The sequence below is a fragment of the Rhinolophus ferrumequinum genome, chromosome 15, assembly GCF_004115265.2.
Source record: "Rhinolophus ferrumequinum isolate MPI-CBG mRhiFer1 chromosome 15, mRhiFer1_v1.p, whole genome shotgun sequence".
NCBI lineage: Eukaryota > Metazoa > Chordata > Mammalia > Chiroptera > Rhinolophidae > Rhinolophus > Rhinolophus ferrumequinum.
The window spans coordinates 27,803,961-27,821,563 of NC_046298.1; the positions used below are offsets into that span (position 1 = coordinate 27,803,961).

The 17,603-nt window shown below is 42.8% G+C and overlaps 1 protein-coding gene across 2 annotated transcripts in view; it reads left to right on the plus strand.

Moving 5' to 3' along the window:
- PLCG2 (phospholipase C gamma 2) overlaps nucleotides 1-17,603 on the plus strand; it is a 147,411-nt gene that overhangs the window by 57,085 nt on the left and 72,723 nt on the right. For both annotated transcript variants that reach the window (XM_033128135.1, XM_033128134.1), the window contains exons 6-7: nucleotides 13,712-13,796; nucleotides 15,461-15,544. In XM_033128135.1, coding sequence (XP_032984026.1) covers nucleotides 13,712-13,796; nucleotides 15,461-15,544 — 169 coding nt within the window. The remainder of the gene's footprint in view (nucleotides 1-13,711; nucleotides 13,797-15,460; nucleotides 15,545-17,603) is intronic.

Here is a 17,603-nt window from a genome sequence, read left to right on the forward strand (position 1 = left end):
TCCTTTCTCCGTGGCTTAGGGGTGACTCACAGTAGAGTTTGGCACAGCGTTGATGGATGGAGCCTCCTGGGCCCTCTCTCCATGCAGTAGTGAGACGAGGTTGTTGATCTGGTTCTGAGGTCTGCTTCTTCGTCTCCTGTTGTCAAGAAATGGAAGCCTCCCTCCAGCTCTCTTGCTCAGAATGAAATCTTGCAAGTCTTTTTACGGAGATCGGTCTTTCCGTCAGCTGGTCTAGAACCTTCAGCAGAGAGGAAGTCTGTTTCTGAATTTGATTCCTTGTTTCTTGCTTACCACCCCCTCTTCCCGACCTCGCTTCCAGTGGGCAGAGTCCTGCTGTCTGTCAACATGTGGAAAAATCCCACCTTTCCCGTGGCACTCCGAGGCCCCGAGGGAGTTTCTCAAAAGGAACTTTGACCAAGGTGCCAATGAAAGGCCAACTGACTTCTGTTCTGCCAGATTCCCCTCCTTTCCTGTCGCCCACAACTAATCACATTTCCTGAAGGAAAACAAAGGAGCAACAGAAGCAAAGGAAAGACCTAAGGTGGCAGGCGGCGGCCCTGAGCTGGCCCAGCGCGGGCAGTGCCCAATCCCCAGCTGTTTTCCTTGGCCGAAACACCCTGTTTTAATTTCCAACATCTCGGGGACAAAATGGTAGCAGCTGGCATTTGTTGAGAAGTCGCTTTGCACAGCCACCATGCTGAGCACTTTTCATGCTTACAGAATTATGGAATGCTGATGAAATGCTCAGATTGGTTGAGCGAGGTCCCCTTGGATCCATTACATGAGGACGCGGAGGCCAAGAGATGTTAAATAACTTGTCTACAGCAACCTGCCTTGTCAGGTGTGGCCCTAGGGTTTGATGCTCACCTGTCACTACTTGATGTTGCCTTTCCTTTTTTTTTTTTAATTGTGCTTTTGAAAGCTGGGAAAAGGCAAAATCTTTCCTTCCCCACCATGACCTATGACTAAAAAAGTATTTAGTTTCTTTTATTGTGGTAAAGTATACATAATATTAAAATTTACCATTTTAAGTGCACACTTTTGTGGCATTAAGTACATTCACAATATTGTGCAACCATCACCACCATCCATCTCCAGAACTCTTTTCATCTTGTAAAACGGAAACTCTTTCCCCATTAAACCAGAAATCTCCATTTCCTCCGCCTCCCAGCCTCTGCTAACTTCTATTCTACTTTCTGTCTCTATGAATCTGACTATTCTAGTCACCTCATATAAGTGGAATCATACAGTATTTGTTCTTTTGTGACCGGCTTATTTTACCAGCATAATGTCCTCAGGGTTCATCCACGCTGTAGCATGTGTCAAAATTTCTTGCCTTTTTAAGGCTGATTCATATTCCATCGTATGTATATGCCACATTTTGTTTATCTGTTGTTCATCTTTTGGTAGATACTTGGGTTGCTTCCACCTGTTGGCAATTGTGAGTATTATTGCTGTGAACAGGTGTGTTTAAGTCCCTGCTTTCAATTGATTTGTGCGTTACCCAGAAGTGGAATTATTGGGTCAAATGATTAAACTGCCATATTGTTTCCATAGCAGGTACAACCATTTTACGTTCCCCGCAATACACAAGGGTTCCATTTTTTCCCCACTTCCTTATCAACTCTTGTTATTTTCTTTTTTATTTTTACTTTTTGATAATAGCCATCTCAGTGGATGTTAAATAGTATTTCATTTCAGTTTTGATTTGCATTTTCCCAGTGGCTAGTGATGCTGAGCATCGTTCCATGTGCTTTTTCCCATTTGTGTATCTTCTTTGGAGAAAAGTTTATTCAAGTCCTTTGCCCATTTTAAAATTTCACCTTATGATTTTAATCCTTGCTCAACTTCTAAGCACTGACCCTGGGCTAGGTACTATACAAGCTTTGATTTTTTCAGTTTTACTTCCACGTATTGTTACCCTTACAGAAAAAAAAAAAATGCACATGGACTTTTTAAATTATGAAAGTAACTCATGCTCATTATAGAAAATTTTGGAAATACTGAAACATAGAAAAAAATGTATAAATTTGGTATTACATGGTATAAGCATGGTTAACTCCGGCTACAATTTTTTCAGTAGATTTCCATCCTCAACATTTTTTTTAATTTGTTTATTTCACTTTGAAATCTAACAACCCATATGATCTTATATCCTGTTCTTTAACTAATTTTTAAATTTTGGAATGACTTTACGTTTAGAGAAAAGTTGCAGAGATGGTCTAGAGAGTTCCCATATTCCCCTTTGTCCAGTTTTCCCTAATGTTCACATCATACATTACCCTTGTCAAAACTGAGATACCAACATTTGTACATGATTATTAAATAAACCCTAGACTTTATTTGGAGTTTACCATCTTTTCCACCAACTTCCTTCTCCTGGTCTGGGATCCAACCCAGGAGCCCACATTGCACTTAGTTGTTCCATCCTCTTGGTCTCCTCTGGTCTTTTATGACCTTGGCAGTTATGAGGGGTACATCGCAGGTATTTTGTAGAATATTTCTTAATGTGTGTTGGTCTGATATTTTTGTCATGATTAGACTGGAGTGATGGGTAGCCAGAGGTGGTGGGTGTTTGGGAAGACTATCACAGGGGTGAAGATCTTTTTCATTGTATCATATCAGGGGGTGCATGCTCTCAACAGGGCTGGTCAATAGTGATGTCAACCTTGATCACCTGGCCAAGGTAGTATTTTCCAGATTTCTCCTTTGTAAAGTCACCCCCACTCCCCCGCTCCCCGCCCCACACACTATTCTTTGGGAATACATTATTAAGTTAGGTTCACAATATGGGAGGGAAGGATTAAACTGTTTTCACCCCATGTTAATCCATAAGGACTTACATTTCATTGCAACTCTTCAGGAACGTTATGTCAATGTTTACCTTAAAATTCAACCAATGGGAATTTGATATTTGGCTTGAAGAGTTGCATTTTTTTTATTAGTTTCAGGTGCACAAGACAAAATAATAGTTAGACATTTATCATTTCTATCCCTCACACTGTGTGAACCCCCTCCCCCCATCCACTATCCCTCTGACATTGCACACAGCCATTACATTTCCACTGTCTCTATTCCTAATGCTGTAGTCCGCTTCTTGTAAGTATATACATACATATATACATATATATATATAAAATTATAGTTGGCATTCATTATTGTTCAGCTTCAGTTTCAGGTGTACAGTGCAGTGATCAAGCATCTACATCATTCCTGAGGTGGTCTCCCAAATGGGACAAGTGTCCATCGGATACCCTACAAAATCTTTACAACATTATTGATTACATTCCCCAAATTAATTTTCAAAACCCCTTGGCCATCTTGTGGTTACTGACTGTTTTCTAATCCCCTCACCTTCCCCCTTATCTAGCAACCCTCAGTTTTTCCTCTATGTCTCCAAAACTGTTTCTGATTAGTTCATTCACTTATTCTTTTCTTTAGATTCCACATATAAGTGAGATCATATAGTATTTGTCTTTCTCTGTCTGACTTATTTCACTTAACATATTGTTCTCTAGGTCCATCCATGTTGTTTCAAATGGTCAGATTTCTTTCTTCTTTATGGCTGCGTAATACTCCATTGTATAAATGTACCACAGTTTCTTAATCCAGTCATCGACCGATGGGCATTTTGGTTGTTTCCATGTCTTGGCTATTGTGTATAGTGCTGCAATAAACATAGGAGTGCATAAAGATTTTTGAATTAGAGTTTTGGATTTCTCCGGATAGATACCTAGGAGTGGAATTGCTGGATCAGAAGGTAGTTCCATTTTCAGATTTTTGAGATACCTCCATACTGTTTTCCATATTGGCTGCACCAATCTGCAATCCCACCAACAGTGCACAAGGGTTCCCTTTTCTCCATATCCGTGCCAGCACTTGTTGTTTGTTGATTTATTGATGATAGCCATTTTGACTAGGGTGAGGTGGTATCTCATTGTGGTTTTTATTTGCAGTTCTCTGATGGTTGAGCATTTCTTCATATGTCTGTTTGCCATCTGTATGTCCTTTTTAGAAAAATGTCTCTTCATGTCCTCTGCCCATTTTTTAATTGGGTTGTTTTTTTTTTTTTTTGGAGTTGAGTGAGTTTTTTTATAAATTTGTGATATTAACCCCTTATCAGATATATCATTGGCAAATATCTTTTCCCATTCAGTAGGATCCCTTTTTGTTTTATTGATGGTTTCCTTTGCTGTGAAAAAACTTTTTAGTTTGATGTAATCCCACATGTTTATTTTTTCTCTTACTTCCCTCGCGCGAGGGGATATATCAATAAAAATCTTACTCCGGGTAATGTCTGTGAAGTTTCTTCCTATATTTTCTTCTAGGAATTTTATAGTTTCAGATCTTACATTTAAGTCTTTAAGCCATTTTGAATTTATTTTTGTATATGGTGTAAGGAGGTGGTCCAGCTTCATTTTTTTGCATGTGTCTGTCCAGGTTTCCCAGCACCATTTATTGAAAGACAGTCTTTATCCCACCGTACATTCTTGCTTCCATTGTCATAGATTAAATGGCCATATAGGCATGGATTTATTTCTGGACTCTCTATTCTGTTCCATTGATCTATGTGTCTGTTTTTATGCCAGTACCATGCTGTTTTGATTACTGTAGACTTATAGTATAATTTGATGTCAGGTATTGTTATACCTCCCACTTTGTTCTTATTTCTCAAGATTGCTGAGGCTATCTGGGGTCTTTTATGGTCCCATATAAATTTTAGGATTATGTGTTCTATTTCTGTGAAAAACGTCATTGGTAGTTTGATAGGAATTGTGTTGAATATGTATATTGCCTTAGGCAGTATGGACATTTTAACTACATTAATTCTTCCTATGCATGAATGTGGTATGTGTTTCCATGTATTTGTATCTTCTTTCATTTATTTCTTCAGTGTCTTGTAATTTTCTAAGTACAGATCTTTTACTTCTTTGGTTAAATTTATTCCCAGGTATTTTATAGTCTTTGAAGCAATTGTAAATGGGATTTTTTTTTTAATTTCTCTTTCTGATGTTTTATTATTGGCATATACAAATGCAACTGATTTCTGAATATTAATTTTGTATCCTGCTACTTTACTAAACTCATCTATCATCTCTAATAGTGTCTCGGTGGAGTCTTTAGGGTTCTCTATATATAGTATCATGTCATCTGCATATAATGACAATTTTACTTCCTCCTTACCAATTTGGATGCCTTTTATTTCTTTTTCTTGTCTGATTGCTGTGGCTAGAGCTTCCAGCACTATGTTGAATAGAAGTGAAGAAAGTGGGCAACCTTGCCTTGTTCCTGATCTTAGGGGGAATGGTTTTAGCTTTTCCCCATTGAGTATGATGTTAGCTGTGGGTTTATCATATATGGCCTTTATTATGTTGAGATATGATCCCTCTATTCCCACTTTCTTAAGGGTTTTTATCATAAAAGGCTGTTGGATTTTATCAAATGCTTTTTCTGCATCTATTGATGTGATCATGTGACTTTTATTTTTCATTCTGTTAATGTGATGTATCACATTAATTGATTTGCGGATGTTGAACCACCCTTGTATACCAGGGATGAATCCCACTTGATCATGGTGTATGATCTTTTTAATGTATTGCTGAATTCTGTTCGCTAATATTTTGTTGAGGATTTTTGCATCTATGTTCATTAGAGATATCGGCCTGTAGTTTTCTTTTTTTGTGATGTCTTTGTCTGATTTTGGGATCAGGGTGATAGTGGCTTCATAAAAAGTGTTTGGGAGCCTTCCCTCCTTCTGGATTTTTTGGAAGAGCTTGAGGAGAATAGGTGATAATTCTTTTTTGAACGTTTTGTAAAATTCACCTGTAAAGCCATCTGGTCCAGGACTTTTGTTTGTTGGGAGATTGTTGATTAGTGATTCAATTTCCCTGGTGGAAATCAGTCTATTCAGGTTTTTTGTTTCTTCTTGAGTTAGCCTTGGAAGGTTGTACGCCTCTAGAAAATTGTCCATTTCTTCCAAATTGTCAAATTTGTTGGCATATAGTTGCTCATAGTAATTTCTTAAATTTTTTTTGTATTTCTGTGGTGTCTGTTGTCACTTCTCCTCTTTCATTTCTGATTTTATTAATTTGGGTCCTCTCTCTCTTTTTTTCAATGAGTCTGGTTTCTATTTCTATTTTTTTTCAACGAGTCTAAAGGTTTGTCGATTTTGTTTATCTTCTCTAAGAACCAACTCTTGGATTCATTGATCGTTTGTATTGTTTTTCTGGTTTCTATTTCATTTATTTCCACTCTGATCTTTATTATCTCCTTCCTTGTACTCCCTTTGGGCTTATTTTGCTGTTCTTTTTCCAGATTCCTTAAGTGTGAATATAAACTGTTGATTAGTAATTTTTCTTGTTTATTTAGGTAGGCCTGCAATGCTATGAATTTCCCTCTTAGGACTGCTTTCACGGCATCCCATAGATTTTGGGTTGTTGTGTTTTCATTTTCGTTTCTCTCGAGATATCTTTTGATTTCTTCCTTGATCTCCTTGTTGACCCATTCATTGTTTAGTAACATGTTATTCAGCCTCCATGAATTGGTTTTTTTCCTGCAGTTCATTTCTAATTTTATAGCACTGTGGTCAGAGAAGACAATTGGTATGATTTCAATTTTCTTAAATTTATCAAGACTTGTTTTGTGGCCTAATATATGGTCTATCTTGGAAAATGTTCCATGTGCGCTTGAGAAGAACGTGTATTTTGCAGCTTTGGGGTGAAGTGCTCTGAAAATATCGATTAAATCCAAGTGGTCCAATGTGTCACTTAAGGTTGTTGTTTCCATATTGATTTTCTGTCTGGAAGACCTGTCTCTTGTTGTCAGAGGTGTGTTGAAGTCCCCTACTATGATAGTGTTACTGTTGATCTCTGTCTTTATGTCAGTCAATATCTGTTTTATATATTTAGGTGCTCCTATGTTGGGTGCATAGATGTTTACTAGGGTTATGTCCTCTTGTCGGTTCAATCCCTTTATTATTATATAGTGCCCATCTTTGTCTTTTAATATGTTCTTCATTTTAAAGTCTATTTTGTCAGATATAAGTATTGCAACTCCAGCTTTTTTCTCATTTCCATTTGCATGAAATATCTTACTCCAACCCTTCACTTTCAACCTGTGTGTGTCTTTTGATCTGAGGTGAGTCTCTTGTATACAGCATATACAAGGGTCTTGCTTTCTTATCCACTCAGCCATCCTATGTCTCTTGATTGGAACATTTAATCTGTTTACATTTAAAGTGATTATTGATAGGTACATCGTTATTGCCATTTTTAAATTTGTAGTTAGATTGTTTTCATCTTTCTTCTCTTTACAGAAATCCTTTTAGTATTTCTTGCAATGCTGGCTTGGTGGTAATAAATTCCTTTAGCTTATTCTTTTCTGGGAAGCTCTTTATCTCTCCATCAACCTTAAATGATAGCCTTGATGGATAAAGCAATCTAGGTTGTAGGCCTTTGTTTTCCATCACTTTGAGTATCTCCTGCCACTCCCTCCTGGCCTTCAATGTTTCTGTAGAAAAGTCATTTGATAGTCTTATGGGAGTTCCCTTGTATGTAGCCCTCTGTCTTTCTCTTGCTCCTTTTAGGATTCTCTCTTTGTCTTTAACCTTTGCCATTTTAACTATAATGTGTCTTGGTGTGGACCTGTTTGGGTTTATCCTGGGTGGAACTCTCTGCACTTCCTGGGCTTGTATGTTGGTTTCCTTCATCAGGTTAGGGAAGTTTTCGGACATTATTACTTCGAATATGTTCTCAGTCCCTTGCTTCCTTTCTTCACCTTCTGGTATTCCTATGATGCGCATGTTGTTGTGCTTTATGTTATCCCAGAGGTCTCTTAAACCATCTTCATTGTTTTTTATTCTTTTTTCTTTCTGTTGTTTTATTTGGGTGATCTCTGCTAACTTGTCTTCTAAGTCGCTGATTCGATCCTCTGCTTCATCTAACCTGCTGTCAATTCCTTCAAGTGAGTTCTTTATTTCAGTAATTGTGTTCTTTAGTTCTAACTGGTTGTTCATTATGATTTCTCTATCCTTCTTTATGTCATCTCTAAGCTCCTTAAACATTCTTATCATCAGTGTTCTGAACTCTGTCTCTGAAAGGTTGGTTACGTCTGCTTCATTTGGTTCCAGTTGTGGAGGTTTCTTCTGTTCTTTTATTTGGGACGTGTATCTTTGTTTCTCCATTCTGGCTGACTCTCTGTGTTTGCTTCAATGTATTAGGTAGATCCCCTAGAGTTCTTAGTTCTTGCTGGGTTATCTTTTGTAGTATGTGTCCTTTCCATTTGACTTGCACTACTTTGTTCTTCTCCTCTGTGTGTGCTCCAAAGGTGACTCGTGCGTTGTGTATATTGTCCTGTTAAACAAGATCTTTAATTGCTTTTCGCTTGTGAGTAGGTGGGGTTTACTCCTAGGCTGACTAGTTGTGAGACTTGGCTCTGCCCACCGCAGGGTGTTCTGCTGTGTGAGGGTTGATCACTTAAATGTGGTTTGGCCTCTATGGGCTCTTGTGCCTGTAGAGAATTCCCTCTGGGTGTGTCACTTGTAGGTCAAACCCGGTAGTACTCTGGTTTGGTCTGGAGTTGGCCTCTGGGTGTGTTGAATCTTGTGCCTCTTGAGCTGGGCCCTGGTAGGGCAATTTCAGAACAAAGCAAATCACCAAGCACAACAACAACAACAACAACAAAGAAAAAAATCAAATACTTTCACATGTAAAAACAACCGACAACCCCCACTCAACACAGGCAAAGATATCAAAGATATAAAGACAAAACAAAACAAAACAAAACAAAAAGCAGCGCCAGTCTTGGCTTAAGCCCACCAAGTAATCTCCAGGTTGTCCTCTGCTGTACCAAAGAGTCCTCTGTGTATTGTGCAGGCAGAACCGGTCACCTTGTGCCCAGAGTGACGTTGGGACTGCAGATTTAGATGCGTGGGGCTGAGGGGTCTGGATCGTAGTTTCTATAAAGTCAGTGCAGTTTCTGCCCTTGCCTGCACATATGCACACTGAGAGTAGCACCATTAGCCCTGTGTCCAGTTCTCCTGACTCTTAGGGCACTTCTTCCGTGTGTGTGTGTGTGTGTGTGTGTGTGTGTGTGATTGTGTGTGTGTGTGTGTGGCGGGTGGGAGACTTCTGAGCTGCTGAAAGCCCAGAGCTGCGTCTGCCGCTTACTGCTGATCCCTGGGAGTGCCTCCGCAGTTGTAATTGTTCTGCCCTAGGCAGGCCAGAAAGGGTGGGGGCTGGGGATGGAGGGGTCTTCTCTCTCCCAGCCCAGGCCTGTCACACTCTTCCTGCAGGCCAGAAAAGGTGGTGGCTGGGGGTGGAGGAGTCTCTTCTCTCCTAACCCAGCAAAAATCACACTCTTCCCAGCCTCTTCCCTGGGTCAGAGTTGCACGCCAGTCTTCCCAGAGCCTGAGCACTAAGGTTCCTCTGTAATCTGACACTACTCCTCAGTTCAGGGGCCAGTTTAAGTCTCTGGAAGGGCAGGGGTAGGATTGGAAGGGGGAGGCCCAGGTATGGAGTTTGTGTCCTTTGTCCGACCTCGGGCCCAACTGGAGTTCTCAGCGGAGGTTATTGCTTCAAATGCTGGATATGCTGCCCCCTTGGTGGGAGAGATCAGCTGTGGGATGCAGGGAAAGAGCCCACCTCCTGGCTTTTGTGTTCTCTGTTCTGTCCTGGGATCCCCTGCATCTCTGCAGCTGCAGATGCGGGCCGCGTTGCCACCGCCCCAGATGCTGGCCGCGTTGCCACCGCCCCAGATGCTGGCCACGTCTCCATTCCACTCCTTCCCTCTTCCCCTGCTCGCCCAATTTCGAAGAGTTGCTTTTTGTTTGTCATTTAGTTTGTGCCTTACATTCACATTTTCACAGAATGTGTTCAAAGTGAACCTATGACGTGACCCTCATGGGAAGCATTTTTGGGGTCACTAGAGGATTCTCAGTCTTAGTGTCATGATCCTTCAGTCCCCACTCCGGTTGATGCGTCTGCTTTCTTTAACTCTTACCTTGTTGCAGCTGCTCATGTTGGTGGGTGTTCCTTGAGGTCAGAGATCTGGCTGGTGTGGTCTTACTAGTGTTTGTTGGATGAACAAAACTCCTCCCTTTTCATTCCTAGACACAACGACGGGCAAACAGAATGTTCTAGTTTTAGAAGCTTTCCTTATGACATTTCCAGGCCTGGGGAGAGTGCGTCAAAGGCATGAATGTTTTAACGGTGTAATCTTGGCCAGATTTCCAGAGACCCCACTTTCTGAGCCTATTGAGTTTAGTTGTCTCTTTTCTGGGAATTACAGTGGTACCTCGGTTTTCGAACATAATCTGTTCCGGAAGACCTTTTGAGTTCTGAAACGTTCGAAAACCAAGGTGCGGTTTCCCCATAGAAAGTAATGCCAAATGGATTAATCCATTCCAGACCTTTAAAATCAACCCCTAAAACTGCAAATTTAGCATGAATTTTACTGTCTAATGATACCATAGATCCATAAAATTGACGGCGTTCGTAAACCGAAATGTTCGTCAACGGAGATGTTCGAAAACTGAGGTACCACTGTAGTTCTAAGGTCAGTGCATAAGGTGAAGATTTCTGCAGTCAGAATGCCCCTTGAGAAAGCCCCTGCACCTTCTAGGAGGCTCCCTGGAATTGCGTTCGTCAGTTTGAGGCTCACAGGAGCCGAGTTCCACAGAGGGCGCAGCAGCTCCAAGGGCTGATAGCAGATTGTCTCCTGGGAACATTTCTTTCCCCTCTTTGTCCTTGGCCCCTTGGCATAGGCTGAATGTACTTCCTATGTTTCTTCAGCCTGGCAGGGCATAGGGAAGAATGAGATGGGCCTTCAGGAGACGACGGGGGCAGGGTTGCAGGTGGGAGATAGGTGTGTAAGTCCAGTTCTCTCCTTCAACAGGAATGCAAGTAGCTTTCTTGGGGTTAATATCTGTGGCTCCAGCCCCTTGGGACCACCTGGGGGGAGGGGCGCTGTCTCACAGATGTGCACAGCCTCCCTTGCAGACATTCTGTTTCACTAGATGTTCTGGCGGGGGCTCAAGAATTAGCATTTTTAACAAATTCCCAGCTGATGCTGCTGTTCCAGGAACTTGACTTAGAGAAGCTTCTAGAGCTGCACTGATCAATATGGGACCATGAGCCACATGTAGCTGTTTAACTAAAATTAACTAAAATTTAAAATTGAGTTCCTTGGTCACACTAGCCATATTTCCAGTGGCCAGTGGCTACCGCATGGGACAGCCCAGATCTAGAACATTTCCGTCATTGTAGAAAGTTCTGGGCAGCGCTGGTTTGAATCTCAGCTCTAACACTTACTGGTTGGATGAATTTGGACAAATTACTTAATTTCCCTGTGCCTTAGTTTCCTAACCTGTAAAAGAACAATAATAGGGTTGGTGTGAGGATTCCATGGGTGAGTGCATGAAACGGCTGGGGTGGTACCTGGCTTCTAGTAAACACTACCAAATGTTATTATTGTCATTATTGTTAGAAGCAGGGAGTGGTGGAGGTGTTGGTCCAGACTCAGGGTAGCAGGTAGGTTTCCCGGGGCTGCCCACCTCAGCTGTTTAGTAAAGGCTGCCTGGGCTGCAGTGAGAAGGGAAGATGTTATGATTGTTTAGTGATGTCTGCCATGGAAGAGGCAGGCCTGTTTGTGGCCCATGGCACAGATCAGTTTTTCCATCCCTCCCCAAAAGGATTGCCCTGGTTCCTAATGCACTGTCACCGGTTGATTGCGGAGGAAATAGAATCTGAGATGTGGGTTTGTGTGCAGGATTGGCGAATACATAGGGGATCTGTTCCTGTGGCAGTGAAGGCAGCAGGGGGAGTTGGGCTGTGATGTAATCACAAGTGCAGCCTCAGTCAGCTCCAAGGGGAGCTCCTGGGATGGCCCTGCAGAGGTGTCCTGAATTGAGGCCAGAAGGCAGGGCACTCTGACCAGTCACTGAATGAATGCTGGATGCCAACTTGGCTGGGGCACTCTCTTTATCTGATGACAAGTCCTGGACAGGGAGAGGGGCGAAGTTGGGAGTTACTGGTTTCCTATCCTCCAGCAGCTGGGGAATCAGAGTCCCTCTCCTGGCTTGGGGTCATGCCGTGCAGTACAGATCTATCTGCCCAGAATGGGGAGTGGAGGAGGGGCGTGGATGAATGAGTGGAGTGGCAAGGTCCCAGCATAGGAGCTCAAGGAAGCTGTTCAGCCCCCACCTTTACCTGGGGACTCAAGTGCTCCCATCAAGTGGGACTTTTGGAGCAAGCGAGCTTGTATGTCCCATGGCTCAGACTCTCATGCCCCTGGGCCCTGAGTTCGCTCTACTGGCCCCCAGGAACATGCAATGGATCTCAGCCCCCAGTCTCTATTCCTGGATGTGGGAAAGGTTTTTTGGTCCTGTCTCTTCCTGGAAGTTCTGGGTTCCCGAGGGGACTCTGGCTTTGCCCTTGGTTCTAGATAAGCTCCACTGGGCCACCAGCTTGGCCAGACCCTCCCACTGCCGCGTCTTGCAGCACCAGCCCCCACCACTCCTCTCCCTTCGTCGTGCTCTTCCTGGACACCCCAGGGGCTGGGTCAGAAGGGGGTCTCAGCCATCCTACTCACTTCTCTGCCTGGCCAGCCCCACCCAGCCTGCCAGAGGCCTTTTGTTCCTCTCAGCATCCCTCTGGGAAGCTCTTAGTGCCAACCCGGTAGTGGGGATGGGTAGGGAAGCATCTTGCATTTAAAAGACATTAGGGAGGCTGTTAGACAAGGTCAGAAGCTGGACTTGGGACACTTGAATGGCCAGGAGTCCCACTTGGTCATCTCCATTGGCAGCTGCTGAATGTCACGTGCTGCTTCCTTCTGGGTGGACTGGCAGAGGCTGAGGTGATAGCGTTGGGCAAACTGGGCCGTTTTCTGTCCACTACCTGGGCAGGCTTTCTTCCTTGGCCATGCACAGCCCCTGACCAATCTGCTGTCTCCAGAACACAGAGCAGTGTTCTCTGCACTCCCCTCCACCATGCCCAGACCACGCTCTATCACTCAGCTGGACACAAGGGACAGGATCTCATGCCTCTGACCCGCCCCCCGAATCCCACCCCTCCCCACCATGCATGCTGTTCCCCGAGAGGCAGTCAAACGTGGTGGTTACAGGCAGACCCGGAGGCACACACTCATGAAGATCTCTGTGATGTAGTCAAATGACTGTATGTTTTGGGCTTTGATTCAGACCCAGGCTCTGTTGCCACTGAGCTCTGACCTGGAGTAGCAATCCCCCAATGCCTCCCCGTCATTGCCCGTTCTGAGCCCTGGGGGTCGGTAATGCATACTGTGAGGGGTTAGGTAACATGATTGTCTGGGTGACACCCAGGGCAGCCTGGCTCATCGGAGGTGCTCAGATAAGGTTGGGTCCTTCCCCCTTCCCTCTTTCGCCTTCAGTGACCTCCTCTTGGTTTGAATCCCTGTGACGTTTCATATCTGCAGAGGCTATCTGGTCATCTGACACCATCTTCTGCCCACAGTGCATGTCTGATGCCTGAAAGGTGGAGCTCAGCCTTGTGCGTCGAGCTGTCACCCCCCCTTGAACTGGGTCTCTGGTTCTCAGTTAGTGCTCACTTAACAGCTGTTGGCAGGGTTTCCTCCTGGAGGGCCGCCTGAGGCGGTAGCTCATGGGCGTAGCCAAACCCTCCATTGTTGAAACCCCTCAAGGTTGACGGAGCTGGCATTTTTTTTTTTTTTTTTGTAGCATCAGCCTCCGAGAGTTGAAGACTATCTTGCCCATGGTCAACTTCAAAGTGAGCAGTGCCAAGTTCCTCAAAGATAAGTTTGTGGTAAGTTTCACAGCTCGGCCTGGTGTTCTTGTGAACTCAGGGCTCCTTGTCCCTCTCATATGAAGTCCCCTACATCTTTGAGTTCTGTTGAGTGGTGCCCAAGGAAGTTCTTCACCTTGAGATTCGTCTGTTTCAGTCCTGACAGAGGGATCCTGTGAAGATCTTAGGACCACATTCTCAATCCTAGCAGAGGACGTCATTCAAGCAGACCATGTTTATGGAACTGCTTGACTTGAGATATTTCTACCAGTCCAAACTTTCCTTTTCCAGCACCATCCTGCAGCCTATTTTCCTTCTAGTAATAGGAATAAATGTGTTTGTTTGGCAGAATATTTTGAAAGATTCCTCATGTAGGTTTCTCGGAATGTGACATTTTGTATGCTAGTTCTGATAGGGTAGTTATCAGAGTTGGCTCTTCGCCCTTTCTCTTGCATGCCACCTGTCAAGTCCTCCGACCCACCTCTCCCCTACCCATCCATCCTTCCATCCATCCAAATTCCCCTCCATCCATCCGTCTGTCCATCCATCCATCCATCCATCCATCCATCCATCCATCCATCCTCCCATCTACCCTTCCTCACATCCACCCTTCCTCCCACCCACCCCCTCCTTCCACCCATCATTTAATTTGTTTATGTACTTGTATAATTAAGTACATAATTAAGTACATCTACTGGTAGATCTGGAGCAGGTAAAGTCACTCCAGGAGTCATAGGGTAGAGTAGGTCAGGTGGGGATTTTCCAAGTGGTATAAGGATGGAGATGATGTAAAGGCACCCTCTCTGGCCCTCAGAGAGATACCAACTCTTGTCAAAAACCCAACAGCACTCCATCCCAGTAACCCCGGATGGAGGATTCACAAGCCCATGTTAATGGCAGCTACAGTCATAGGATTCCTCAGCTGAAAAAGCTCATTCATTTCCGTACCAATGAGCTTCTGGAAGAGTTAACCCACTTTATGGTGTATCAAGCCATCTCTTGACCTGACCCAACATTCCCACTTTTTGAATTCCCAATTTAAAAGGCAAAAACAGAGAAGGGTGGGGATTGAAAGAAAAGAAGAGAGATGGGAGAAGTATATACCATTGATTACCATTTAATCAGAATTTTGTTCTTTATCTAGCCTTTCCTGAACAGTCATTAGGTATATGTTATCTGGTTTGGTATCAGGGAAGTCCTAGAAAGGTAGTGGTATTCTCCCACTTTACAGCTGAAGAAACTGAGGTTCTGAAAGGGTCAAGTAAATTGCCTAAAGCCATTAAGCAAGTCAGGGGACAAGCCTTGACCGGAGTTGAGCTCTGTCTAATCTATAAAGGCTTGGTTAGTTTCCTTATGCTTTTAAAAATGGGGTATGTATATACCCTATAAACATGTCTAGATTTGAAATTGTCTTCAATGTCCCCCAAAGGCTCTTTGAATTCTGGTCGAGACTCTTCCCTTTTGGGGGTCAAGGGAAGGGTCTTACCTCGTGGGGTCCCTGGTGGTTGTGTTCTCCAGGCAGATAAATTCGGAAACATGTGGACAGTTTGGGTTTAGGGGAATGCCAGTTTGAGTTTAGCCAATGTTGTAAAAAAGCTGTTCTATTTCTGTAACCAGGGTGGAGGCGTTTTTGTGGTGGACACCAAAAATCGTGTGGTCACTTGTTTTTTTATATATATTTATAGGAAATAGGCGCATACAAAGATGAACTCAGCTTTGAACAATTCCATCTCTTCTATAAAAAACTTATGTTTGAGCAGCAAAAATCGGTAAGATGATTCTTGAACAAAGGATCAAGTGATGTTTTTGTTTCCCCTGTGTTTCAAAGTCCAGCATGTTCCAAAGAAAACCAGAGAAGTGTTTGGTCTCCTTTCTAGTCATGGGAATATAAAGTGGGAATGACAGTGACATACCATTTTCATCTGTTAGATTGACAAAAGTGTTTAAATGTGATAGAGCTGTGGGGAAAATGTGGGGAATTCAGCTTGCATACCTTCTTGGTGGGAATGTGAATACCTTCTTGGTGGGGCTGTAAGTCTGATTGGAATTTAATCTGAGTCTATTACAATAAAAAAGTTCAGCTAACTCAACTGGAAGGAAATTTATCAAATTATTAATAGTAACGATCTCTGTGTTGAGGGATTATATGTGTGTGCCTTCTTTTTTATAACTTTACTCTTTTTTTATGAGAGTATATTTTTAAGATAATATGCTCTTGTAAATTTAAAATACATTTGGGCCTGACAGTGACATTTTGGGGACTCTGTTTTAGAGAAATTAAAGCACTGGGACCTAAGAATATATTACCAGAATGTTTATTGTAGCATTACTTATGTGGGCAAAACTCCTGGGCACCATCTGAATGCCTCTGAGTAGAGGAATAGCTGGGTAAATTATGATCCATCCATACTATGCAACATTTTACAGCTAATGAAGACTTCTGAGTCAGCTGTGTTTCTTTCGATCTAGAAGGATGTTCATGACATTTTGTGAGGAAAGCCATTCACGCAAGGAGCTAGGTCCAATTTTTTTGTAAAAACAAAACAGAATACAAGAATCTTCCTTTATACTGTTTGCATTTTTTTTTAATGAGCAAGGAGAAAGTTTGGAAGAATGCACACCTCTCGTTTAATATTGATTTTATGTGTGTCCGGGAGGGATTTGGGAAGATGGGCAAGAGAGATAATTATATTTTTCTTTGCACACCTCCATTTCCTTTGACTTGTTCCAAGTAGTTTCATTACTTTTGCAGTAAAAAAAGTCCCAGAGAACATAAAACTTAAAAAGTGGGGCATTTGATGTAATACATAGAGCACAGTGCCTAATGGACGCTGTTACTGTTGGAAAGAGCTTTGCGGGTGGCAAAGGTGGGTTCAGAACCGAGCTGTAAGGGAGCAGAGAGTATGTGGGACTCGGAGCCATGTATCATCTGGTTTCTCCAATCAGCTGTGGGATCTTGGGTCAGCCACTGACCACTCCCAGCCTCAGTCTTCTCCTCCGTGCAATGGGGGTGATTCCTGCCTCACCCGCCTGAGGACTGAGCAAGGGATTAGGGGTTGAGAGTGTATTAAGTATTGAGCATGAAAGTCGCTAGAAGATAGTTATAATTGTCTTCTGCATGCAGGCCTGCAGGCCACAGGGTAAGGCCTCTTGATAGGTACCACTGGTCATGGGATTTTAAATGTATCTGAGGTAGAGACATGAGAGAAGCATTTCCTGTCTATCTGGTTGGGGAAAAATACATTACTTTATAGAGTACAAAAATTCAATTACAGTGTGTTCACTTTTTCACATATATGATAACTAGTTCTTGGTTTGCCAAATAGAATAGAAAGATTGTAGGCTTTGGGAGTTCAAAGACCTGGATTCCAGCCCCAACTTGACTTCTAACTGAGCAAGTCATTTTGGCGAAAGCAGTCTTTTTCTTCCTCACAAAATGGTATTAAATCCGGTCATTGGTTATAAAGTTGAAAACTATATAGCTCCCCTCCCCTCTTTTATATGAAACCTTACAAAAAGTAAACCTGCATGAAAGCTCATCAAAATACTTTTTAAGTTAAGATCTGTAACTTTTATTTATAGTCAGTCCTTGAGAACGATGACAATGTTTTGATGGCAGTGTACCTGTGAAATCAAGAGTAGCGACAATTGCTGTCTTGTGCAGTTGACCAGGATTGAGAAAAGCTTGAGTCACTCAAGATAAGTAGTTGCAAATAACAGTTCTTATAATCGGTTGCCTTGAAATTTCAGGGTGCTGTCTCATCAGGCAGATGGCAGGCAAAACTTGTGAATAAGGTTTCCATAAGAGCTATTTTACCTGTCAGCACA